The sequence below is a fragment of the Onychostruthus taczanowskii genome, unplaced genomic scaffold (assembly GCF_017590055.1).
Source record: "Onychostruthus taczanowskii isolate IOZ18803 unplaced genomic scaffold, ASM1759005v1 scaffold1, whole genome shotgun sequence".
Taxonomy (NCBI): domain Eukaryota; kingdom Metazoa; phylum Chordata; class Aves; order Passeriformes; family Passeridae; genus Onychostruthus; species Onychostruthus taczanowskii.
In genome coordinates, this window is record NW_024496525.1 from 35,344,305 (window position 1) to 35,368,230 (window position 23,926).

The 23,926-nt window shown below is 39.2% G+C and overlaps 1 protein-coding gene across 2 annotated transcripts in view; it reads right to left on the reverse strand.

The window, feature by feature from the left end:
* Positions 1 to 1,291: 1,291 nt before the first annotated feature.
* SLC38A6 (solute carrier family 38 member 6) overlaps positions 1,292 to 23,926 on the reverse strand; it is a 37,715-nt gene continuing 15,080 nt past the window's right edge. Inside the window, exons 6-16 of one of the 2 annotated variants that reach the window (XM_041400518.1) lie at positions 21,366 to 21,444; positions 16,958 to 17,040; positions 16,429 to 16,487; positions 12,152 to 12,217; positions 11,899 to 11,952; positions 10,286 to 10,365; positions 9,490 to 9,590; positions 7,697 to 7,821; positions 6,687 to 6,831; positions 6,473 to 6,567; positions 1,292 to 5,387 (exon numbers count right to left, since the gene is read on the reverse strand). In XM_041400518.1, coding sequence (XP_041256452.1) covers positions 5,307 to 5,387; positions 6,473 to 6,567; positions 6,687 to 6,831; positions 7,697 to 7,821; positions 9,490 to 9,590; positions 10,286 to 10,365; positions 11,899 to 11,952; positions 12,152 to 12,217; positions 16,429 to 16,487; positions 16,958 to 17,040; positions 21,366 to 21,444 — 968 coding nt within the window. In that variant the 3' untranslated portion in view covers positions 1,292 to 5,306. The remainder of the gene's footprint in view (positions 5,388 to 6,472; positions 6,568 to 6,686; positions 6,832 to 7,696; positions 7,822 to 9,489; positions 9,591 to 10,285; positions 10,366 to 11,898; positions 11,953 to 12,151; positions 12,218 to 16,428; positions 16,488 to 16,957; positions 17,041 to 21,365; positions 21,445 to 23,926) is intronic. The other variant, XM_041400527.1, reaches the window with a different exon arrangement.

Consider the following 23,926-nt stretch of genomic DNA (forward strand, 5'->3'; position numbering starts at 1 on the left):
CCCTGTGTAAATCCCAGTATCAAGGGGAGCTACCTGGGAGGGTGGAAAGAAGGGGCTCTCATGAACCCTGTCTCATTTCAGTCCCTGGAGCAGAGGATGGGCTCCTGAAAGGCAACAGACTGGAACAGCCCCGAGCCTCCAGGGCTCATTAACTCTCCTCGGCCACATCTGCGATTGGCTCCACGGTGCATGGAGCAGGAATTTCCACCCTGTCTCCAGAACAGTCATCCTGCACCCAGGGCTGATCAGCCACCACACCAACCTTCACCACAAACACCTGGGGACTTCAGTTAAATCATGCCTGAAATCTGAAATGTAGATCAGCTGGGGAAGGCATTAATGGCAGCAACGTAAAGGCTCAGCGCAAACCTTCCCAGGATGAGCTGTCCTGCCCTTGGCTGGGCTGACAATAAAACTGTGACATCGTGTGCAAACGAGCTCTGAACTCAAACCAGGTGCTGGGAGCTGCCCCAGTGTGTGAGCAGGGATGGTGCTGGGGCAGGAGCAAGGCTGAGCACGGTGGGATACACAAAACAGGCAGTGCAGCACAGGGCTCATTCCTGCACTGCATGGAAAACGCTGGGATTTGTGCTCTCTGGTGCCAGTTCCACTTGAGGCAAACACTCTAAGTGAACAGAGTTGCTGGTACTCATTTCCACGTGTGTGAACCTTCCTACAGCTCTGGAATCAAGCTAGCAGTACAATAATAAGGGGGTTTCCATGTCTGCTTATTCCCAGGACTGCCCTGGACCTTGCAAAGTTCTGGGAGCGGCACTGATAGGACACAGCTATTGGAGAGCACTGTGACTTACAGCCAGGAAGCACATCCATGCTCCAGAGCCCCTCCTGGCCAGCCAAATGGCCTGTTCCCCATGACTGACCCTCACCTTGCCCAACAAGAAGGCCCTTCCCAAAGGGTCTCCATGAGCAGTTTTTCACCCCATTATGCACTGCCAGCTCAGCTGCTCACACTTTCCCCACATCTCAGAGGCAGTGCTGGCACAGAGCTGTGAAATAAATTTTAAAAAACACTGATTTCATACTTGTAAAAGAAACAATTTTGATAGCCCTACAAGCTTCCACTGTTTTGGTTTTTGGTGTTTTTTTGGTTTTTTTTTTTTAATTTCCTGAATACAGCTGACATTTTCAAAAGCTCTAAATATCATGCACACATGTGGGTGAGTTCTGTTTGTGGTAAGCTCCTACCTGGCAAGTGGTTGTAGCTAAACCACCAGCAAGCTTGGGTTAGATGCAGTCACTTCCAGCTGAGAAACACAAGTTTATTTACATTTGTTAACTTCCATTCTCCTGATTCTTGAAGAAACCAGCCTCTAAAATAAATTCTGCTGGCTCCTGTTCACAGGGGGGACCAGATCAGCAGAGAAGAGGCAGGTTTGCTGTCCATGAACCAATACCTGGGAGGACAGTAACTGCATTTCTCATTTTTTGCATCCTGGTGTTCTGGAGAGCACAGTCCAAAGAGTAAATCCATCACTGGGAGCAGATTGGCCCAGAAGGGGCAGTTGGGAACATTTCAGGATGTGCTGCAAAGTACCACCTGCACAACAGAGTGGGGATCACACACAGAGCTGTGTACAGTGTAAACTGTTCTTTATTTTTTGCTGGTCATTTTTTGGAATGTGCCCTGGATGTTCCACAGTGACTCTGAGGCAAGGAGAACTCAGAACAGAAAATCTGTTGTACAACATACAGGTCTGACTGAACTGGGCAATTTTTACATCCAGATCATTATTTATTTCTTTTGGGAATTCCATTTCCACGTGAAGCATGGCTGGATGAACACTACTGAAGCACACAAATACCAAGACCACCACCACAAACTGCAGGAATTACACAGCACTTTTATAACACTGAAAATTCTCTCCCACTGGCAGTAGGAGTGAACATGTCCAAAGGTTTCTTTGTATGGAAAGCAGCTGCAATGAATGGTTTCAACATCAAAATCAACTGGAAAACAACAATTTCAGGTGAAGTGTTAAATTAAATCTAACTAGGAAAGGAGTTCTACAATAATCCTGGTTTTGAGCACTGTTGTTTAGCAGTCTCCTTCCTGCCATTCTTGTGACAAAAACCACTCTTCACACCCAGCTTACCACAGTCCAGCTGAAACTTGAGCAGCCTCCAAATGGACAAGGAATGGAAATAGGAGAAAAAGAGAAAATAAATCAAAGGCAACCAATTCATTTTCATCTCTCACATTGTTCTTCCTGCTCAAGTGGGGAAAGGGAACCTTTCCAAGCGAGTTCAGAAATGCTGTGGGTCCCTTCATCCATTCCTGTCAAGTCTTCAGTGAAGAAGGTTGGAAAATGCTGATGACAGGCAATAAAGCAGAATCACTGAAATTCATAAATCTGGAAATTTGGAAGAAAAATATCTCTATGCAAGAATAATGAAGAAAATATTTGTCAGCATTTAAATGAACTGAGAGCTCCACACTGGAGGCCTCTTCTGCTCAAAAACTTCATGCAAGTGCACAATTGTAGAAAAACCCTTTGAGAAACAGAATGCACAGCACAGCCATGGGAGATGAAAATGATAAATTACTCTGGTTTTTCATCGTGGACAACACTCATACCTTCTAAATTTGGGAACAGAAATTCTTTTTCTGCCCCTCTCTCCATATTTTAAGTTATGAACTACAGAAACTCAGAAGTAGCAGCATTTCTAGTTCTTTTCCAGATGAAAGGTAACAGGCATTCTGCAAACCCCTGTGCTCTCCTTTCTGCAGCCAAAATGTAATAACAGAGCTCAGCAGAGCTGTGAATTGCTTCCATTCATCCTCATCAAGTGTTAACCTCATACACTGGAATTCATCATTCCAAAGTCTACCTATCAGGACAGTCAGTCAGCAGCCAGGCTAGTTAGGATAACACCCAAGGATTAAAACAATACTGTAGTGATTTCTGCAGCACTGCAGGAATCCCCTGTAAAATTAACACTGTATTTCAGGTATTTTTTTCAGTCATATTTTCAAGATGATGCACACAAACCAAACTGCCCCAGGGCAACAGAGCATTACAGTGCATGGTAAGACTCAGCTTTTTCAGGGAGAGGAGGGAAGAGCAAAAGCTCAGCAAAGCTTTGCCAGCTTTCTGTCCGCTCACAGATAATCTAAGTATTCAGACTTAAGCATTACTGGTTAGAGTTTAAAATAAAAGTGACTGCAGTAATGACCTACCAGTACTAGTCAACGGTGTGCTACGAGAGCAGATAATAAATGAGAAACAATTTCCATAAAATTTCAAATAAATACACTCCCTAAATTCTAGTGTCTGACAAAAATCCCTGAGTTAATTCTCATCAATGTAAGGTCTCCTGTTTTCCAAAGAAGTTTTGGTTCAGTCAGACTGAGAATCACCTCCTGATGTACAGCTGTCAGGGTTGACTCAAGGTACACTTTTAGTTTTCTACAACAGTGCCAGAGATTCCATGAGCATCTGAACCCCTGCAGTGTAACAAAGCCCATGAGACTCAGCTATCAAAGGGCAGCCACAGGCAGGAAGGCAGCTGCACCTGGTTAGCAGGAGTTTGAACTGGAAAAATAAAGGCAAGTTCACTTTTTAGGCAGATAATGTCACATCTCGTGGTCACCTTGGTTTTCTGCTGGGTAAACATGTGACAGGAGCCACTGCCAGTGCCACAGGAGGAGCTGGGAGCTCCTGGCCAAGTGTGGATGTGCTGTTTCTGGTACTGCCAAATTATTACAGGGCTCACCTGGAGTCAAGAAACCTCTGCTAGAAATTTCATTATAAAAATAACAGCCAGTCTTTTCCAGGGATCTTTTTCTTTGGGATCCTACCAAAATTTCTGAGTTAGTTCCCTGCATCACCACATGTCTATTTCTAAATTAAACTCCTAGGTAGAAGGATACTTCCAAGCCAAAAGCATTTCTGAAGCAGCACTACCCTGCACCACCTGGGTGCCTTCAGGCCATCCATCAAAAACTGAAAAGTAACTGGACCCTGAGAGAGCCAAGTGATCTGTGGTCAGGAGAAATCAGGAATAGGGAGAAGGTGATTCCAAACTGCTATTTGCTGCTCCTCCCCTTTAGACAGGAGAGGATCAACCAGCCTTTGCTTCCTTAGGGCATGAAATCTCTGAGGAGATAAAGCCACTTTAGGGCCATCAAATCCCACCTGACAGAAGGAAACGCTAAAAAACCTCCCAGTGGTCTCAGCCACTGCTTTCAATCTACTCAAATGAGGAACTCTTCTTGTGGGTACCCAATACCATTTCCAACAAAGCCCAGATGGTGTTGAAAATTGCATCCACATTCCTTAAAAAATAAGGAATTATAAAAGACTGCATGGAAGTTCAGAGACGTCTGAGGTAAAATTAGGGTTCCATAAAAGTGAAATGTCCCTTTGTTTTCAAGAGAGGCGGATTTTCTTTTTTTAAGCCCAAATCTTCTCTGAAACACACAAGAACATAAAATATAGGAAGACTTTATGAAAGACCTGAAAGATTTGTAAAAATGGGAATAAGAGAGAAAAAGAGAAGAGTCTTTCACTTGGTGAGGTACTGAGGTACTTTGAGTACTACTCAAAAGTAACTATTAATTGAAAAGTGTCTATTATTAACTGCAAAATGGAAACACCAAAATGAAATGCTACTAAAAGCTAATATGCTTGATGGACAAAAGCTGCTAATTCAAAAATTACATCAGGATGATTTAAGTGTGCTGACATAGAAAAACTGTATTTTACAAAACAATTAACAAATAATATCGTGCCCATTAAACTGAGCTAAGGCAGTTGGTCTCTGGATCCATCTTAGGATAAATCAGGATAAACACTTGGAATGAACATATTCTTAATGTGAACTGGCTGAAATTTTGGAAATTAGTCAAACAACAGGAATCTTTCAAGGATTAGGACAAGGTGCACTATCCTATGTGCACACATCACATTATGCACAAAAAGACTGATGTCATGTCTATTCACCTTGCTGTTTTGAAAGGACAAGTTATTTCAAGTTTCTGTTTTGTTCACCATGTGCCCTAAACCATTTCTGCATTGCAGAAATTCTTGAGACCTTTTTACCTGTCCTTATTACATCATCAAAAACTCATACTTGAGAATGGCAAAGATGAATTGTCCAGTTACTGAAGAGTGACTCAAATTAAAGAAGGACCATCAGTAATGGAGCTGAGAAGAGCATTACTTCTTCCTTGGCAGCTTTGGTCAGTGCTCCTTTAGGATGTCCAGCACTCACTGCAGCAGTGTTGGCACCTCTCTGCTTCTTGCTGTCCTCCTGGAGCTCAGTTCAGACAGTGTCAATAGCTCTTATTGATCAACCCAATTGAAAATTATCAGAACCAAACTGAGAAGGCCAACACAAATGCCAAAAATAACCAAGGCACATGCCTGTGAAGAAAGAAAATCAAAAGTTACTGCTCTGAAAGTCCACAAAATCAGGTACAAATAGTGTCTTTTAAAATAATCTGTAATGTTTCAAATTACTCAGTCTTCAAACACAAAGAATCTGCTTAGTGGGAAACTAAACCAAGCCTGGGATAGTTTCCCTGGGAACTCCTGGAGCAGCCTGGTTTCCCTGCTCACACCATCCAGCTGCACAAAAAATAATCTGCCCTTTACAACTCTAAACAAATGGAGAAACTTATTAGTATTTTACTCAAAATACAATTAAAATTACAATGGATTTCTTACATTTTTGAACAGCCAGATGATGATAAAACCACAGTTCAAGAGACTGCAGCTTGCTGATTTATACAGGCCCCCAAATCTGCTGGAACTAGTCATGACTTTAGGTGGTCAGAGGGCATCATTATTAGATTTTCTTTCAGATTCCCTGTTTTGTCAATACAAGAGCAGCCCCATGAATCATAAGAATAGCAGAAAAACTCTGTATAAACATTTTGTCAGCATTTTGGCCACTCTGCTGAGCAGTGGTTAAATGAAGACAGACAGTTACAGTGCAAAAAGCAGGCTCCTGCACAAATTCCAGCCCAGAACTTAACCTACTACAACAAAAGAGAAACCACAAAGAGGAGGAAAAAAAACAAACAAAAAGGAAGAGAACAAAAAAAACCAAAAGATGTTTTTGCAAAGTCTTTTATAGAAAACAAGCACAAAAAACTGTTCCACTTAAATGCAGTTTAGCTTTGTCCCAAGTGCCCAGACACCAGAGTAACAGGTAAAAAGTGAGCAGAAGCTGGATTAAAAGTCAACATCTGAAAACTATAGGGAAAAGCACATAATCAGATCAATGGTCCAGTACACAGACACGCTGCTTGCCAAAAACTCTGGTGAAGGAGTTTCAGAAAGACCAGAGCTACCAGGAAGGATGAAAGAAAATGCTCAGAGATTTTGTGAGCTGCAATGAAAACAAGAGCTTTGCCCCTCGGATTGTGCTCCACTGTGTATTAAAATGCATTTAAAATGAGCCTGTTTAAACATTATTAGTGCAGATGAGAAAACAGAAAACATACCCCAAGTTTCTGTGGTGAAATAAAGTCCTCTCTGTTAAGTTTAAGATAAAATAGTCCAGGATATACAAAAAGCAAACATGTTGATGTGGTTGAACCTTTAAAAAACAGAAAGTAAGATTTTGTTTAGAGAAGACTGAAGTACATTGCAGAACCATATACTGAATTTCTTGAAGTTAAATAAAACCCAAGAAAACCAACCACCACAAGAACTTACCAACTACTCCAAATACATTTTTTATGTCTGGCACATACATTGCAAAGAGAACAACAACTGCATTCAGTGTTAAGGTGACAAGGATATGGCAAATCCAGGACCCAGCAAGATGAGAGAAAAACACCATCAAGACAGCTTTCCTTGCCTACACAATAAAAGACAAACACTGTGTGGGTAAATACATACATACACACACATTTTTTGATCTTATCTCAATTCCATAACTTTAAGAATTACATCATTCCAGATGTGAAAGAACATTTTAAAAATCAAAATGCCAACAGATTAGTACTACTTTAATGCTTTGTCTCTCTGTGGTGTAGAATGTAATTTATTACTGTATTAAAGCAAGATTTATCACATGGCCATTAGTCTTAAGAAATGACTGGCCCCTCCCTGTTTTGGAGGGACAAAAGAAGGCCTGGGAGATAGGAATTTTTCTCTTTGAAATGCCTGGTAGCAAATGTCAGCATGTTGCCAACTGATGCATTATCTATACAGTGCTTCCATACACAGAGTTTTGCCTGCACAGTTTTTGGTCCTAAAAGAATGAATTTTCAATTCTACCACAGTATTGATAAGCTAAACTAGGGGGTTTTTTGGTGAAGTAGGTCTATATGTGTTTTTAATTTACAATTAAATTGAGTTTCAAGTACAAGTGTGTTTGTGTGTGGGTGCGTGCATGTAGAAAGGAAAAACCAAGTCAGCAAAACTCAATTTAAGAGAAAAAAAATCAAACTAAATAAACTTTAGAAGTTCTGAATTCTCTAAATTAAAAACAATGCTGTGGGCTAGTTTTAATCTGAAATCTGTCTCAAGAGCACAAATTAGCTTAGTGGTTAGTTGTTATTTTGGAGCTTTCATGGAACATATGCAAACATGTGGTCTTTGATCAATCACTTGACAAGTGAATAAGATACACAAGACTAGATGTGACTCAAGAATTGCAGTCTGCAAAACATTAGTGACCAGTGCTCAGTGCCAGCTGCAGAGCTCTCAGGAATACTCACTGGGAAATGGATCAGAGGGACTGTCAGGAGCACAGCAAACAGAATGGCTGCTCTCACAGTCATGATGATGGTATCGTGGGGCAGGTACCTGGAGTAACCTTGCAGCAGCTCAGTGTCCACTTTGTCTGAAAACAAGACAAATTAATTGCTTTGTTCATCACTGGAGAGCTAAGGTAATTAGCAAGGCATATTAAGGTGACATTCAAATGGATCCATCTGCTTGGGGGATGCAGACACACTCTGGCATTACTGATACACTAGGAGGCAAAATCTTCAGGGAAATTAAAAATTTCAGGAGACAAAGCCAGGCAGAGCCTCTGCTGAAGCCAGAGATGCCTAAAGAAAAAACACAAACGTGAAGGAGACAGCATAAAAAAAAGGAGGAAATTTAAACAGCAAAAGTCAGAGCACTGAGAGTGGTCTGCTATCCTGATTTTTTTCTTTTTTTTTTTTAATCTTAACTCTGCTTTTTTGGACTTCAGAACAGACTGAAATTTTCAAAGTTCAGTCACCCTGTGAAGTTTCAAATTCACAGAAAACAGAAGGAACCATCTGAACCACAGAGAGATGAAACATGCCTCATTTCAAAGAGGGAACTGTTCTTTTGTTTCCAATTTAAAATAAAATGTTTTACATTTTCTCAGACTGGTATTTTAGGAACAGGGAACAGACTTTCTCTGTTTAAAGAAATAAGTTAATTAAACAAGACAACCAAAAAGTGAAAAGATGAAGAAGCTTGCAAGGGGAAAAAACCAAACCAAACAAACAAAACAACTCTCTTACAGACATCCACTCCTGGTTCCAGCATTTCAGGCTCCTGAGTTTTAGAGTTACTAAAGGAAATCAAGTCTGCAGAAAACCCAAACCATTCCCAGTGAAACAGTCTGAGAGGCTACAGTCAAGACAGGGTCTGGTCCCAAAGAAATCATGGCAGTAAAGGTAACAGGAACTGGGATGGCTTCCAGGACTATTTTTTTTCCTCTTTTTTTTTCCCCCACTTCTTATTAAGATTTCATCTGGACAGCTGCCCTGCACTGCCTACTGAACCTCTCTGAGTTGCAGTTAAAATTTATATTCTCCAACAAACCTCATGGAGACAGTCAGCAAACAGCAGTAGTGGCCAACAGGCTGTTAGGGCCTTCAAGACTCCCCATATAATTTTTCTAAGGTTTCTGGATATCTAGGGAACATTGTCAGACATGCTTATACTTGGGGGTAAAAGGTACAAAGTCCCTAAAAATCTGGAATTATTAGATGCTAAAAGCCAATATTCTTGGTGCTGTGATGGACCTTTAAAAAGGGCCACTGTGTAGATAAGGGGCCTGAAATCTTTCTGAAGTACAAGAATGCCAGACAGAAGAAGTCATCTATGCTGAAGCTCTACTGAAAATCTGTACCCAGAGGTATTTAGAAGTCCAAATGTAGAGTAATTAAATTGGTACTGCAGCACACTGTCACCTAAACTCCACAGCAAATGAAAATGTCTGTAGAATTCGTAGGGCAACTGTGATACCCCACCCATTCTTCTGACTGGTAATAAAAAGGTATAGTTACTTCATCAAATGTCAACAACATTTCTAAGAAATGTGCACTTCTTGGTTCAGTTAATGTATCAAACAAACACATTTTTGGCTCAGGAGCCAGAAGCTGGAAGAGCCAGCTCAAAGCCTATCCTTCTGAATTTTTAAAATCTGAGGGTTCAAGTGTACTAATGCCTGAAGCATTCCAGGCAGGAGACATTTATCTTTTATCAGTAACTTTTGTTCTAAGGAATACCTGAAGAATACACTTACCATAAAATGTCAGGTACCCAAAGAGAGCAGACATAAAGTAAATTAGGAAACTCAGGCCAATTCCTGTGACAGTTACATTCTGCATTCTCCTTTTGGATGGACTAAAACAGAGAAAGAAAATGAAATCAGTGTTGTTTTATCTGTATAGGGGATGATTAAACACAGCAAAATCTATACAGTACCTTGCCTTTCATAAGGAAGCATTGGTCTAATTTAATGTCACTGAGGCTTTGCTGTGCTGTCACTGATATTTAGGGTGTTTAAAAGTATTTTTAATCTGGTTATTAAAAGGGCACTTACCAAGCAGACAATTAACACTGTCCCCATCCTGTATGGAATTTAGACTTCCCAGTGTCTCTTTTAAATTAAAACTGGGATTTACCAGGATGATTGATACCTGTTCAGAGCCAGGAACAGAATCTATGTCAAAACCCCTCACTGGATCAGATATGGCCAAATGCAGATTCAGTTACAGCCACAAAAATTGACTATTAAAGTACCTTAGCAAATAACCTTTTTTTTCTCCTGATTCTCCAGGGCAGGACAATATCCTGACATTGATGATGGAAACCACATTTGCTACTTTTCACTCCTCTAAGAGAGAAAAAGCCAGTACAGACTAAAACTATACATTTCCCAAACCATGAAAGCTCCTTATTCTGCAGTGAATTCTGCACTGACCTAAAAATAAAAATTACTCATTAATTTAAGGAAAGTATTTAGGGATTAATTTAGGGAAAGTATTACAAAAAAAGGTTATAATTCTATTTTAATATTGCATGTGTTCATACATCACCTTTGGAGCTCACAATAGATTGGCAAGACTGAGGTATGGCACAGAAAAGAGAAGGCCATAGTTGGTATTGCATAAGCACTCTGAAACAGAAAGAAAACATCTTGTAAGTTGTTTGCTGTTACTGCTAGTTGGAAAAATATGTATGAACTCAGAATTCAGTTCAAGTGTTGGAAGTCAGTGGAAATATTTCCAGATGAATGCTTTGAGATAAATCTCCACAAGACAGAAATGGTGTCTCTAATCAGTCCACAAAAATTCAACACTTTCAAGTCATGTCAGTTCAAGTGGACATAGCTGAGTTTCATCATCAGGAGAAGTCATGCTGCCTATAAGCCAAAAACTGCAAGATTCTTTTTTGACTATACTGAAGCCAAGTACTTATGTAGAAAGAGCAGGATGTGTCCCAGAGCCAGTGTATTATTTGTGAAATTCTCTAAGCATTTTTCCAAATTCTACTATCCATGGCTACCTGTCAATTACTGATTCCTTCAGCCTGACCTCACTATTTTATTACTCCTTCAGAAAAGTTTGGATAAAACATAAAATATAACATAAAATATTAACAGGAAATATAACATGCTTTGGCATCTAAAGTTTTAAGACAGTTATGTAATTAAAGATGCAACCACACAATTAGTGGTGTATTATTCCAAAAATTTGTAATAAAAGGGATGAATCATCTAGTACAGCTTATTGCAATTGCCAAGTAGAATAAGCTGAACTATAACAAACACTTTTGTGCTGAAATAATCAGGCCCATACTGGTAAAGATATGCCACCTTCTATTGATAGAGGTAATTTTAAAAAGAAGGAGAGATGAGTCCCAAGATTCTTCCAAGCACAAAAGGCCAGAATCTCACATTGGATGTTTCTGGTCAAAGCACCATTTCTTCTTTGATCTACAGACAACATTTGTCTGATGTTTGTGTTGCCCAAGCTTTTTTTTTCCCTTCCCTTTATCTTGGGAGGTAGGGTGGACTTTTGTTTTTACAGAGAAATGAAGCCACATCCCTCCTAGATCTCACTACAGGGCTATCCCAGATTTACTTTTTTCCCTCCCTCTTCACCCCCCAGAGACCAAGGCTTTACATGACACCTCCTCTCCTGCAAGCCTTGATGGGTGGTTACATGATTTAAATGCCAAGTTAATTAACAAACACCAGAGCTGGCACCCAGTGAGATGCACAAGTTTGCAACAGGCCTGAAGAATCAGCTTCAGGTGAGCAAAAACTAAGGTTAGCTTCAGGAAAGCCACTCCACCCTGCCAGGAACTAAGAGCACACAGCCAAGCAGCACCAACTTCCAGCTGAGGGTTTGATCTGATTGCATGATGAGGCTGACCACTGCTTCATCTGTTATACTTTCTTTTTTGGTCATATTTCCAAAATATTTTCATAAATGCTAACTTGGACAATCAGCCTTCATACACAAAAAAAAAAGAAAAAAAAAAAAAAAAGTGAGACTGGATAGTACTTGGCAGCAGGTACAGAAAATATTTCAGCAGCCCATAATGAGTTTTACACAAGGACAGCTTACCCTGGGTAAGGTTTAAACCCCAATTTTTTAAAAACCACCACCCCCCTTTAAGTTTGTGCATTGTTAATAGAGATTACCTCTTTTGAAAGATGAAAGAGCTTTGCTTTACAATCCCCAGTAGAATTTGAAACCTGTAAAACATAAATGCAAAAAAAAAAAAAAAGGCATAATGAAAGAATAAGCCCAAACCACAGACATGAAACTTTTCAGATTCTGTGATGATTAATAAAAGAAGGAATTTAAATTGCAAGCCATTTTGAAAGTGTTAATATAAAAAAAGCATTACAGTTTACTAGTAAAATTAGAACTTCAAACCAGCATGCAGTTTACCTGTAAAGCCTCTATGGCACTACTCAGAGGTAGAGGACAAGGAATCGACCATTTTTTAATCATAACCTGCAGAGACAGCATATTTCACGTATGAATGATAACCTAAAAATCAGTTTTCAATTTAGATACACATAGCTGAAGTACCAGCCTGGTGGAACACCCAGCAGGGAGCTGCACCCCCAGTAAATCACCAGGCCTGCCTGGCAGCCAGGCCACCAGAAGGAGACTCCGTGTCAGTGCCACTCCATCCAGCTGCTCGCCCCGCACAGCTGGCAGCCTTATGGCCCAGGGATCTGGAGGTGGGGCACTGCAATGGGCTCTGACATGAGCTGAAATCCAAGCAGCACTGCCAGCCACCCTCCCTGGGCTGCACAGCAAGGGGCTCCTGGCCAGGACTGCTGCTGTGTTAGCGAGCCCAGCCTCGCGCCCGCAGCACACGAGCCCTCAACAGAGATAGAGCAGAGCCTAGGGCTAATCTTGAAAGGCAGACACATATGGTTTGGACTAGAAAGCAAAGGAAAAACAATAAATGCAATTATTGTCCCAGAATGTCATTGGGCCTTCAGCTACACCCTGCTGGTTTAGGGACTGCCAAGTAACAGGGCTGAAAATCAAAGGGAAATTAAAATAAGAAATGTTACCTCCTTTTTCAGAAGCCCGGTTTAAAATAATAGTTGCATTGCTCTCCTCGCCCTAATTAATTTCCTATTGTAGTTACCTGGCTTTAGAGGCTATAATTCTTTTGAAGCCTAGAGCAAATCATTAAAAACTTAATTAAAGACTCAGATTCACAAGAAGAACAAGATGCAAGGGAGCCCTTCTCCTGGCTCAGAGAACTGTGCCTTGCATGCTGCCAAGCGGTGTTTCCCAGAGGATTAGATGCTCCCTCTTGTCACCAGTGCCAGGAGAGGCAAACAAATGTCACCTCTGGCCAAAATGTGGGGAAAGAAAACTGTGGGTGTACAGCAGGCTGAGGGCATTGTGGCAGGAACACGTTTATGGAATTAGGTGGGAGCCTGCCCAACAGCAGCCTGCAAACACCAAACACTAAAATTTAACTTGGGCCTGGGCTGTATTTAAAGGCACCCAAAGAGGGGAAGGCTTTGAAGGCTCCAAAGTAGTCAGCTTTGTAGGAACTCCCCCACTCCAGTCTAAAGCTGGAACAGGCACTGGGAAGGGGCATGGAGCTGAAGGACAAGGTTTGGAGAAAGTAAAATGTGCCTGGAAGTGGTGAGGGGAAGTTTTCCTGCAAGCCAAAGAGCAAAGATATATGTAAACATTGCAGAGGGAGGACCAGACAAGCCAAACCTAAAAGGCTGGAGAACATTTTTCTAAAATAAATGTAATACAGATTAAAACCAGACTGAAGTGGAAATAAGACAAAATAAAATGTACTAGGTGCATTTAAAAAAAATCTCTATTTATATCTGACCACTTGCTTAATTATTTAAATGTATTTGGGTTTCCAGTTGTAGTCTAGTGAGTTTCCCCAACAGGAAAGGATTTTTAAGCTGGCAGCATAGCCCAGTTAGCTGAGCAGTATGCAGGCACCACAACCCTCCTCTAGAACTTTAAGCCCATTTCATATAAACATTCTTTTGGAGTATAAAAAATGTTTGGTTTTAAGTGAAAAAAACTTAAAAATCAAGAGAGATTCTAGTGGAAAAAGGGTATTTTAAGCCCACAACAGACACACTGTTAAAGAATAAAGTTAGAGAATCAATGTGTTCCAATATTCTCAGTGATTTTTTCATATCCTGCAGAGGGAAAACAGGAATCCCTTTATTCCAGCAGTACTGACAGCACTGGGCAAAGGAGCTGTCTGTGCATAACATCATTCATTGCATATGGCAGGTTCCCAATCTACAACAAGTTTTGTTCTGGGAACACAAACAAGAGATTTAGACAAACACCACCAGCAATCATTAACACCTTTGCTGAACAAGCTACCAATAATGTTGTCTCCACACACACAAAAAAATACAAGTCTGTCTTTATGCTTCACCAATACACACAGCAAGAGGGGAGGCAATAACAAAAATAATTTAACAATCACCATTTTTTTCCCCTGAGGATTCAAGTCAGGGAAGTATTCAACAACTGAGCCACAGAAGCGCTCAGGTCCTCACAGAATCTGGCTTTGAATTAATAGTTACACATACTTGTTATTCTCCTAGATCAGGTCATCTCAATGTTTGCAGTATTTTTGCAAGTAAAGCCTAGAAGCAGTTTTTTGGCTTTAAAGGAAGAAATACTGAGGCACAGAGAGGACATTTGAGACCCAGAACAAAGAAGTCTCCAGCCCTTTGCTCAGTGCACTCCCTGACCAGACTGACCAGGATGTCTCTTTTCTGCAGGCTGCAGTAAAATTGTGGCTTGCTGGCAAAAAGCTGAACAGATGGTGTGCACTTGAAAAGGCACAGAATTACTGTATATGCAAAATATAATTATATCACTTCCATATGACTAACACAGTTCTCTTCTGGAACAAATTAAAACATATCTGCCACACAGAAATTAACAGTGTGCAAACTAAAACACCATTTCAACAGCACGTATCACCCACTTCAAAGCAATTAGATATGAAAACTAAACCACATTTAATGCCTTTGACTTTCAGGGCCTGAACAAGTCAGAGGGAATATTCTGTCAAGAGTATTGCTTTTCTGGAAATATCCATAAAGGCTTTTAAAAATTTTGACCTCAGCTAGATGTATTGTGGCTGCTGCTTTGCCTTTTAACAAGAGTAAGCACACAAAATTAACCATTTCATTAAAAATCCAGCAGTCTGTATTCCTTCCTTAGCACTTTGTACCCACTTTTTTGATAGAGAATCACCAACTAAAATCTAGTTTAACTCATCCCAGCTTGGCATGGCTGCACACAATTCTTGCTTACACATTTGCTTTTTCAGGGACTGAAGTTGTTTTCAAATGCATCCACCCATTACAACAGCTTTCCTCAGAGATCCATACACAATCCCTTTGAAATCCAGGAGCTGAACTGGCTTTAAAACCCTTCAACTTGCTTCAGCCAAAGGCCTGTGTCAGCATTATAGTTAGTGCTTTTTTTTTACCTTTTTTTTTGTTCCCATTTTTTTTTCTTTTAAAGATAAATTTTAGAAGAGAGGTCAAAAGTTAAGGTAATTTATAAATATTACAAATGAATTTCCATTAACTCTGGAGAGGCTGTGGCTGCTTCTCAATATTCAGCTTAAGAAGAATACTTCCCAAGGTCCTACAAACACTGCAGCTCTCCAGGGATACCCTAGGGAGATGTTTTGACAGCTTTGAAGTTTGGTTTTATCACATGGTTCAGTTCCTAATGGATTGCCTTGGTCTCCTGGATGGCATGTTTGTTCAACTTGCCTTCAACTCTGTTTATCCCTTTGTAAAACAGGTATTAAATGCAAGTCAATGCAAGCCAGAATGACAGGGCAGAGGGGGAATATTTTTGCCAGGCTCCCAAATGAGATTCAAATAGATGACAGAGTGAGAGTTGCTCAGTTGTACCACGTATTACACATGTGCATTAACACACTTTTTCCTTTTAAAAAGAAAAAAAAGTGCAACTTAAAGGCACATTTTCTCTCTTAGATCTGCCTAGCAGGTCTCACTTTTGATATCTGGAAACATCTACCTCACAGGGGCCTTGAGAGGGTGAACATCAGGGTCAAAAACCCCCATATGGCTCAGAGAAAAGAACTTTTCCTTTCAGCTGGAAAGAAGAATAAGGTCATTGACATATTAATGAATCTTGTAAACTGCCTTAATGAAGTTCTAGTTTTCTTTGCCTTTTTCTGAACTCTGTCACTCCATTATACATGTAAATTTAATTTATTTTGGAGTATATTAAATTTTCTGCTGTACTAGTTGCAGTAAGTAATAGTTAGAAGTTAAGAAAACAGAATTCCATTCCTCTGCTAGTAGAGAAACAAAAATATATGTGCCAGCCCCCTTACCTTTGCTGCACTATCAGCAAAAAAAAAAAAAAAAAAAAAGAAAAAAGAAAAAAAAAATTGTTATATTTACCAGCCCAAAATATAATTACTTTAACTCTTTTCACATGCTTGGAAGTTCATACACATACACATTTTCCAGCCTCAGCAAACAAATGTAATCTGTCCAAGCAAGCACATACTGAACCTGAAGAAAATTCTAAATTTCACATAAAAAACTAAGGGGGAGGGGAAGACAATTAATTTCAAAACAGGCTTATGAAAACATTCAAACAATAAGAAAAAAAAAAAGAAGCTGTGCAGAGATTTTTTAACTTACCACAAGAGTAAAGTACACCGTAAAGAAAAATGATAAACTACTTGTGTAGCCAAGAAAGCCTGTAAAATAACAGTAAAAATAAAAGAGAATTTATAAGGAAAGTGATCCTAATGTACAGCTAAAGCTTTACATTTTAGGCATGTTTTCTATTACAGTGCTTGGTATCTGGGGCTTAGGACTCAGAATAACAGCATTCCAACTGCCTGTCACAGATCATTTATGTAGTTTTGTAGGGCAGAATTAGAACTGGCTTACCACTAATGGCATGCTGTAAGTAAATGCAGCTCTTTAATGTTCTGCTGTAAAGATTTTATTTTAGTATTGCAGACAAAATACTACTGCAACCCAAGTAATAGGTTAACTAGGCAGGGCTGGAAGGCAGAACACACTACAACAACTTAAGTAATCACCACCACCAGCAGCCCCCTGCCAGTTTAAATAAATAAATAACCCATTAAGGTTTTAAAGTCTTCAACTGTAATTGCTGCTAAAGTAGAATAATATTCGCTTCTCTCCTTTAATTACTCACCAATTTTAGGAAGAAGGGCAAGAGGAAAAACAATGCAGACTGAAGTAAGCAGCAGCAGCAGTCTCCCATCGAGGTACCAAGACCTGTTGGAAAATTGATTTAGGATTGATACAAAGCTCAGGAGTCCTAAAAATAAGTTTAACTTAGAACTGTGCTCTTAGACAAAGCAACCACTAGGACAAGAAAAAATAATTTCCTGTCTCACATGCTATTTACATGAATTTATACTGCTAGTTTCTATACTGATATAAAACAGAGCTCCCAGATTATGAGGGAGGACAGCATCATTCTGTAAGAAACCAGTACTGCAAGCAATGCTCCACAGGCAAGTGTCTGCATGGATCAAGGGTGTGATGTGTGCCAATTAATAATTCTCATCAGTGCAATATGCAAATCCCTGCCTTGATTCACAGCAATGGCCAGAGGGAAGGGTATTTGATACTCTACAGATTTCCAGCAGAAGTACTTACACAGCACAGTGTGTGTCTAAAAGTGGATTACAATGAGCTGCACATTTACACACCTGAAGAAACAGCAACATCAATTCCCACTCACTGCTGAGCTTCCCTTCCTTGCACACATCCATGAAAACGTAAAGGACAGAGGGGATAAAAATTATGCTGATGAAATCTGGTAGAATGTTTATACATGAAACCACACATATTAAAAAAGCATTGCAGAGGCACAAAAGTCCTCAAACATTTAAAATCTATGTGAAGCATCAAAATCCCATCTCTGAAGTGAGGAAAGCACAGATGGGTAAGTTGTTAAGTAACAGAAACATTTTGAGGGTGGCTGCCCTGACTTGGCAATAACCATATCCTGTACTGATAAACATCTTGCACATCAGCCTCCAACTTTACCACCTATAAACACCTTGACTTTTGACCTTCCAGTTTATTTAGCCCAGGATATGGTTAGCACCTAATAAACAGGCAGCACCTCAAATTATCATGAGGGAAGTACCACAACACCTGTGTTAAAGAAGAATTATTATACAGGTATATACTACTGCTGTACATCAAGGACAGCCACTTGAGTCACTTGTTTGAAAAGAAGATGTAATGTAAGTGAACAGACACATTTCAAGTTTGAGGGCATGTTCACTGTATCAAACTCAAAGCAATCATTAGCTGACAGTGTCTGTATTAAAAATGAGTCAAAATACATCATTCCTCAAACATTAGCTCTGTCTGCTACTGCTACAGTGAAGAAGCAACTTTGCCAAAGTCAGCTTCTTCTTGTAGCAATTATTCTTCATGTTGTTATTATTTACCATTTTTAAACATTTTCTTTCTTTCCAGTCTGGTGGACGCTCAGATTAGGAGGAACAGCATCATGGCAGAGAACATAAGGATCATGCACTATGTGGAGATGTGGGACCTCAGTTTACATCTCCTGATTTCAAACCCACAGCTGCCACTGAGGTTCACAGACAAGCTCAGAGAGACAGAAAATTATTTTGGTTACTTTATGGTAAATGAAGAAACATTTTGGAGGGGAAGGGGAACAGAGAGGAAAACAGCAGTGAGGAAATGAAGGAGAAAAAGTAATTTTGTACACTGCCTCACTCTGGAATACCAATTCTTATACATAAAAAGACCACAGAAAAGTCCATAGTGGGCTGGTTATTGGAAAATGTCTCCATTTTCTCTTCAAAGTATTGACAAAAAAATACACTTATTTTCCAAAGGCAGAATAAATGTTTTGATAGTGCCTTTAAAGTCAATCTGATCTGTAAATTTAATCCTATATGATAAAAGCATTCAAAATATGAAATACAGAATATAAATCCTCAACTCTGCTGAAAAAGCTTTGGCATGCAGATGTTTCTGCTCCCTCCCCCATACTTTAACTAAAAGCAGACATTTATAAATTGCTTTAATTTCATTCCTGAATTCAACAGAACAAGATATTCATATGTTCTAAATTAGGATCTTACTCTCAGTTCATATCAATTATAAAACTCACAAGCAAGACAACTTAATTGCATCAATCACATCCTCTGACAGGGTCATTAAATGTTAACAGAGGGCTCACAAATTACAACTTTTTAACACAATCCTCATTTGAAACTATGTTCATGTCATCAAAACTATGTGGAATTCTTGTTATGCAGACAGAAACATCTCCACTCAATATTAATAAGTGTTCACATTGTATGGGTTTGTTTTTTAAAAAGACATGAGGATGTGTTAGACTGGCTCTGAGCCTTTCAAACACACACACACCTGCTAACCTCCACCTATAAAAATAATTTAATGCACAGAACATTCCTTAAATGGCTTTCCCAAATGTACAGCTCTGGAGGGTTTATGCATATAAAATACTCTCACAGATAGTTTAAATGACATTTTTGATACATCCCAACTACATTTAAGATCAATTCTGCACCAACTGGAAGCATATCAAATGCTATAATGACTTAACAAACACAGAACAGTTGTGCAATCCCATCTGGAAACAAGTGGTCCAGGTAAAGAAGTTGAATCAAACTATTCAATATTTATGCCCTTTGCATAAATAAGTTGCTTCTTAAGCTTGGTATTTGATTACCTATTTTTGTTGAACAATTTCCTACAATTTATAAGGTCAGCTAGTAAAAATGTACACTTAACATCTGCAAAAAACACACAGAAACAAAAGATTATGATCTAGTATTCCTATGTCAAAATAAATTAAATATAGATGTGGGCACACATATGTGCATGCTCCTGGAATACTGCTTGACCACAGCACTTGAACAATTTGCTTGGACAAATACTACAGGTGGGAAATTGTGTTAAATAAGCATTGATTGATGCAAGAACTCCAATTTACAGAGGCAGGAACTGGAGGAGACCAGGCTGCCAATCACCTAAGCATGGGGCTGTGGTTAGGATTCCTATGGGCAATTTCAGCTCTTTCTAAATGCAAAGCTGAACTTCATTCCCATCTCCAACTGTAGCTTCAGCTAAGGAAGAAGCATGGGTGCTGGCAGAGCTGACAGATCACTGAGGATTACAACAGCTCATGTGGTTTGTAATAAACAGTTCAACACTGTAACCTGAGTGCTCACATCCAGGAGATCTGAGGTTGGACCTGGACAAAGCTTTTGGGAGCATTATCCCACAGGACCTTAATGAAGAAGTTTTCACAGTGCTTTTTTAAAACAGAATAAACCTTGGAGCAGCACAGGGTTGAATCTCCAGGTTCTACCTACCAGGAGTCTTCTTAAACTGTTTGTTTCAAAGTGTATCTTTGCTGGAAGAAAATTCACTTTGCATAAACAGAGCTGACATAAAATTAAAAGTGGTAAGAGATGTTAGATGCTAAATTTGGAGATGAGCTTGAAGGAGAAGGTTACAGCCCATGAAAAGCTGATAACTACCACAGCTGGAAGAGATACATAAGCAGACTAAAAATAACAAATATAAATAAAAAGTAATAGATTGGAAAAAAAAGCGAAAACTGACAAAAAAACCTTACTAAAACTGTGAGGGCCCAGGGGGAAGAAAGACAGAAACCAAGATTACAGCCACAATTAATTTTTCAAACTCATTATAAAAGTTGCAAGTGATAAAATAGAAAATCAACTAAAGTACCTTTTGACAAACTGATTTCCCACTTAAAATTCACCCAAAACATTCAGGAATAATACAAGCATCACACAGCCTTGAGACAATTTCACCACATTTCAATCCAGAACAAGTTTTGAGCTCAAAACATCTGAAAATAGCAATTTGGAAAAACAGCTGTAAGGCACTCCAAGATACACTGTTAGGATTGACAGGAGCATGGAACAACTCAAACAAGATATTTCAGCGCTGAAGCTGCAGTGTTTGCCTTCGATTTCTTGTGACAGTTCCAATGGAAATGTGAGGGACACAGTCCTTACAAACAACTTTACAGCTCAACTGCGAAAAATAACTTCTTTACTGGGAGCCAAGTTTAGGAATTATAAACCAAGTCTGGAAACCTGGCATTTTTCCCAAGACAAGTCCAATTACTAGAGCAAGACAACAAAATATTTCCATATAAATGCCTGCCATTTTTTGTACTGTGATTCTGAATTATGTGAAGTGATAACATGACAGCAGTGGAAATGTTTCTTCTCCTCTCCCTCCCAGCACCTTCCTGCTTCCCCTTTTAAAATATTACAGGAAGGAGATTCCTGTAGGTGGAGTTTTGCCACTGACTTTAAGGTCGTAGGATGGGAAATCGCCATGAGGAAAAGAATCACGCTCTGTGTGTGTGCTGCAAAAGACCTGCACTTGCCAAATACATTTCATATTCCAACAACTCATGTAAGTGACTATTTAAATTCACATGTGAGACCAGAGAAGTGTCAGCACCCATCTCTTCCAGCAGTGCTGGACCCCTTTTTTCTTCAAGACAAACACAGAATGCACCAAGCATTTTTCCTTACCCACTCTCGGCTCCACTCAAAAGCCCCGCAACAGCCCCGGGAAGTTCAGACTTGACAATCAGCAGATAAGATGACATGGCTGCAAACAGAAGCAGGACAGATTTAGCAGAGGAACAGCAGCATCTCAGCCAGCAGGGCTGGACCAGCAGGGCTACGCCTGGAACATCTCAGCTCTGCGTGAGACACCGCGGCACCAGAACCAGAATTTATTTTCTCATACACTTCCCTTAAAAATAGCTGCAAGCACTGCACTGATGTCAGCTAATGCCTCCAAAGAGACTCTTACAATGTGAGTCTTGAAACAAGGAAAACATAATCCAAAGGACTAAAAGGCAAAATAATGTAATATATAGGCTTGCACTTCTACCTGGGAATACAGACCTACAGGCTAGACTGTAAGGCTGCAGCACTCCTCCTTCCACTCTGTGAGACATTATTCATGATGGGAGTAAATAATGTTTGTTTCTCTCAGTACAATAAGGTTTTTTAAAGATTCAGTTTTCATAGTTGTTCAATTGCTGTTGTACTAAATAAATAAAAGACAGAAATTCAAACACAAATATAGGACTTGAAAGGGATTTTTTATATACTGCAAGGTTTGGTCCTTAGAGCTAAGAGGATTATCAGTGACAGATCCCTGCTTCTCATGACAAATCCATCACCAACAAGACCCCACAATAATATCAAGTGCAGAACTGTACAGGAACTGTGAAGCAGAAGAGAAATTATTAGCTACTCTTACAGGATTATTGACTTGAAATTAAGTGTTTTTAATTCTATTCAGCAGAAAGCAATCCAAAAGCTCCTTCACAGCGCCACTTTTCTCCTTCACTAAATACTGTGATCAAAGGAAGGAATGAGAGGGTTTTTAAATCCCAATTTATACTAGTCTGATCCCTTCACATACTCTTCATGCTGCTTTTTTATGTAACCAGCAGAGAATTACTCAAAAAATCAAGCTTTACAAACAGCTTCAACAAGCATCAAAGCCTAGGTGAAGCTAATTTTCATCCTGCAGCAGCAAGTAATTTTAGTATTGTGTCAGTAAAAGCTTAGTTACATTCAATCCCTGACAAAAACTCATCTGTTGTACTCAAATTTAACTCTTCTGTATTTAGTAATTCTTTAGAATTTTATCACAATGTATTTATTCATGCTTTAAAATTACAACATTACATTTTTAAAAGGCAAACCAGCAAACTTTCATAAGCTGATATTTGAATAAGTTTGTGTGGGATTTTTTATGTAGGAAATTTTTTGAATCTTAAAAGAAAAGGTATGTGGACTCAGACACTGCTGTATTACAGAAGTTACTGTTAAATTCTGAAGAAAGGGTAAGGTGATCCCAATAAAGAAAGAGAATTCTATTAACACAAAGTGAAATCTACCTACCACAAAGTTAAATTAAAACCATTTGGTAAGTCACTTAATAATAATACTCACTTTGTAATTAAAAGCTCTGTTTTTTCCCAATATTTATGTATATTTAGTGACATGTAGCTGTTGATTGTGTGTGCTGAGGTATTTATCTGCTGTCCTGATTTATTCTCCTACAACAGAATTTAGGTTCAACCAGAGAGAATTACAGCATGCATATTTCTAAGTCACTAGAATTTCTAAGTAAATTAACCCAGTTTTTCATGCTAAGTTGCAGGCAGCTGCATATTTCATTCTAATTTTTTAAAAAACTAAGTGGGGGAGGAGTGAAAGGAAAATTCCTCTAAATTGCAATTCAACCTTATTTAACCATTAGCCTTCTCTCCTGTATGATACAATACCTTATACACAAGCAAGTCAGAATTTTCATATATTTATGTCCTTCAGAAAGATTTCAAAACTAGTTCTTTTGCAGTCTCCACCGCAGAAACCTTCAAATTAATTCCCAGATCAGATTTCCTGCAATATGCAATCTGTCACTCTGCCCTTGCATTCCTATTAGCCTCTGGCTAATCACTTGATCACTTATCCTTTGTTGCTCACTCTTTGTTTTTGAGAGGAGTCCTATTTCACTGAATTCCACTCCTAAGGAGGGAGCCAGTGCTGCACCAAGGAAATTGTGCATGCTGAACATTTGTGTGCATCTTTCCTCCTTTCTCTGGGCATATGGGAAACAATCTCATATAGTAGGATTTTTTATATTCTCTTCTTTGTACTACAAGATGAATAATGAATATGAAATAATTTTATTTATATCCCGATGTTGGAACCCTAAGTAAAAAATTATTTAAGCATCAGGCTGTTGGGTTTTGCTTAAACAAGACCTGAATCTTGTGCATGAATCTGAGCAGGATGCCTATACTTAGTACAGTTAAAAAAACCAAATTCTGCTTTTAGTTCATGTAAAACACAGTTTTAATTCTCTTCAGGAGAAACAACTCCTTGTAGCTTTATCTGGCATGAAGACACAAACCACTGTGTAACTCTGCAACACACTACAAAGTGAGCAAACATGGCTGGTTTGTTTTTTCTAGAGATGAAACTAAAACAAAAAAAAACCCAAAAACAATGTGACACTCTTTTTCTACTTGAGGAATTGAGAACATAGAATGAGACAGACAAAA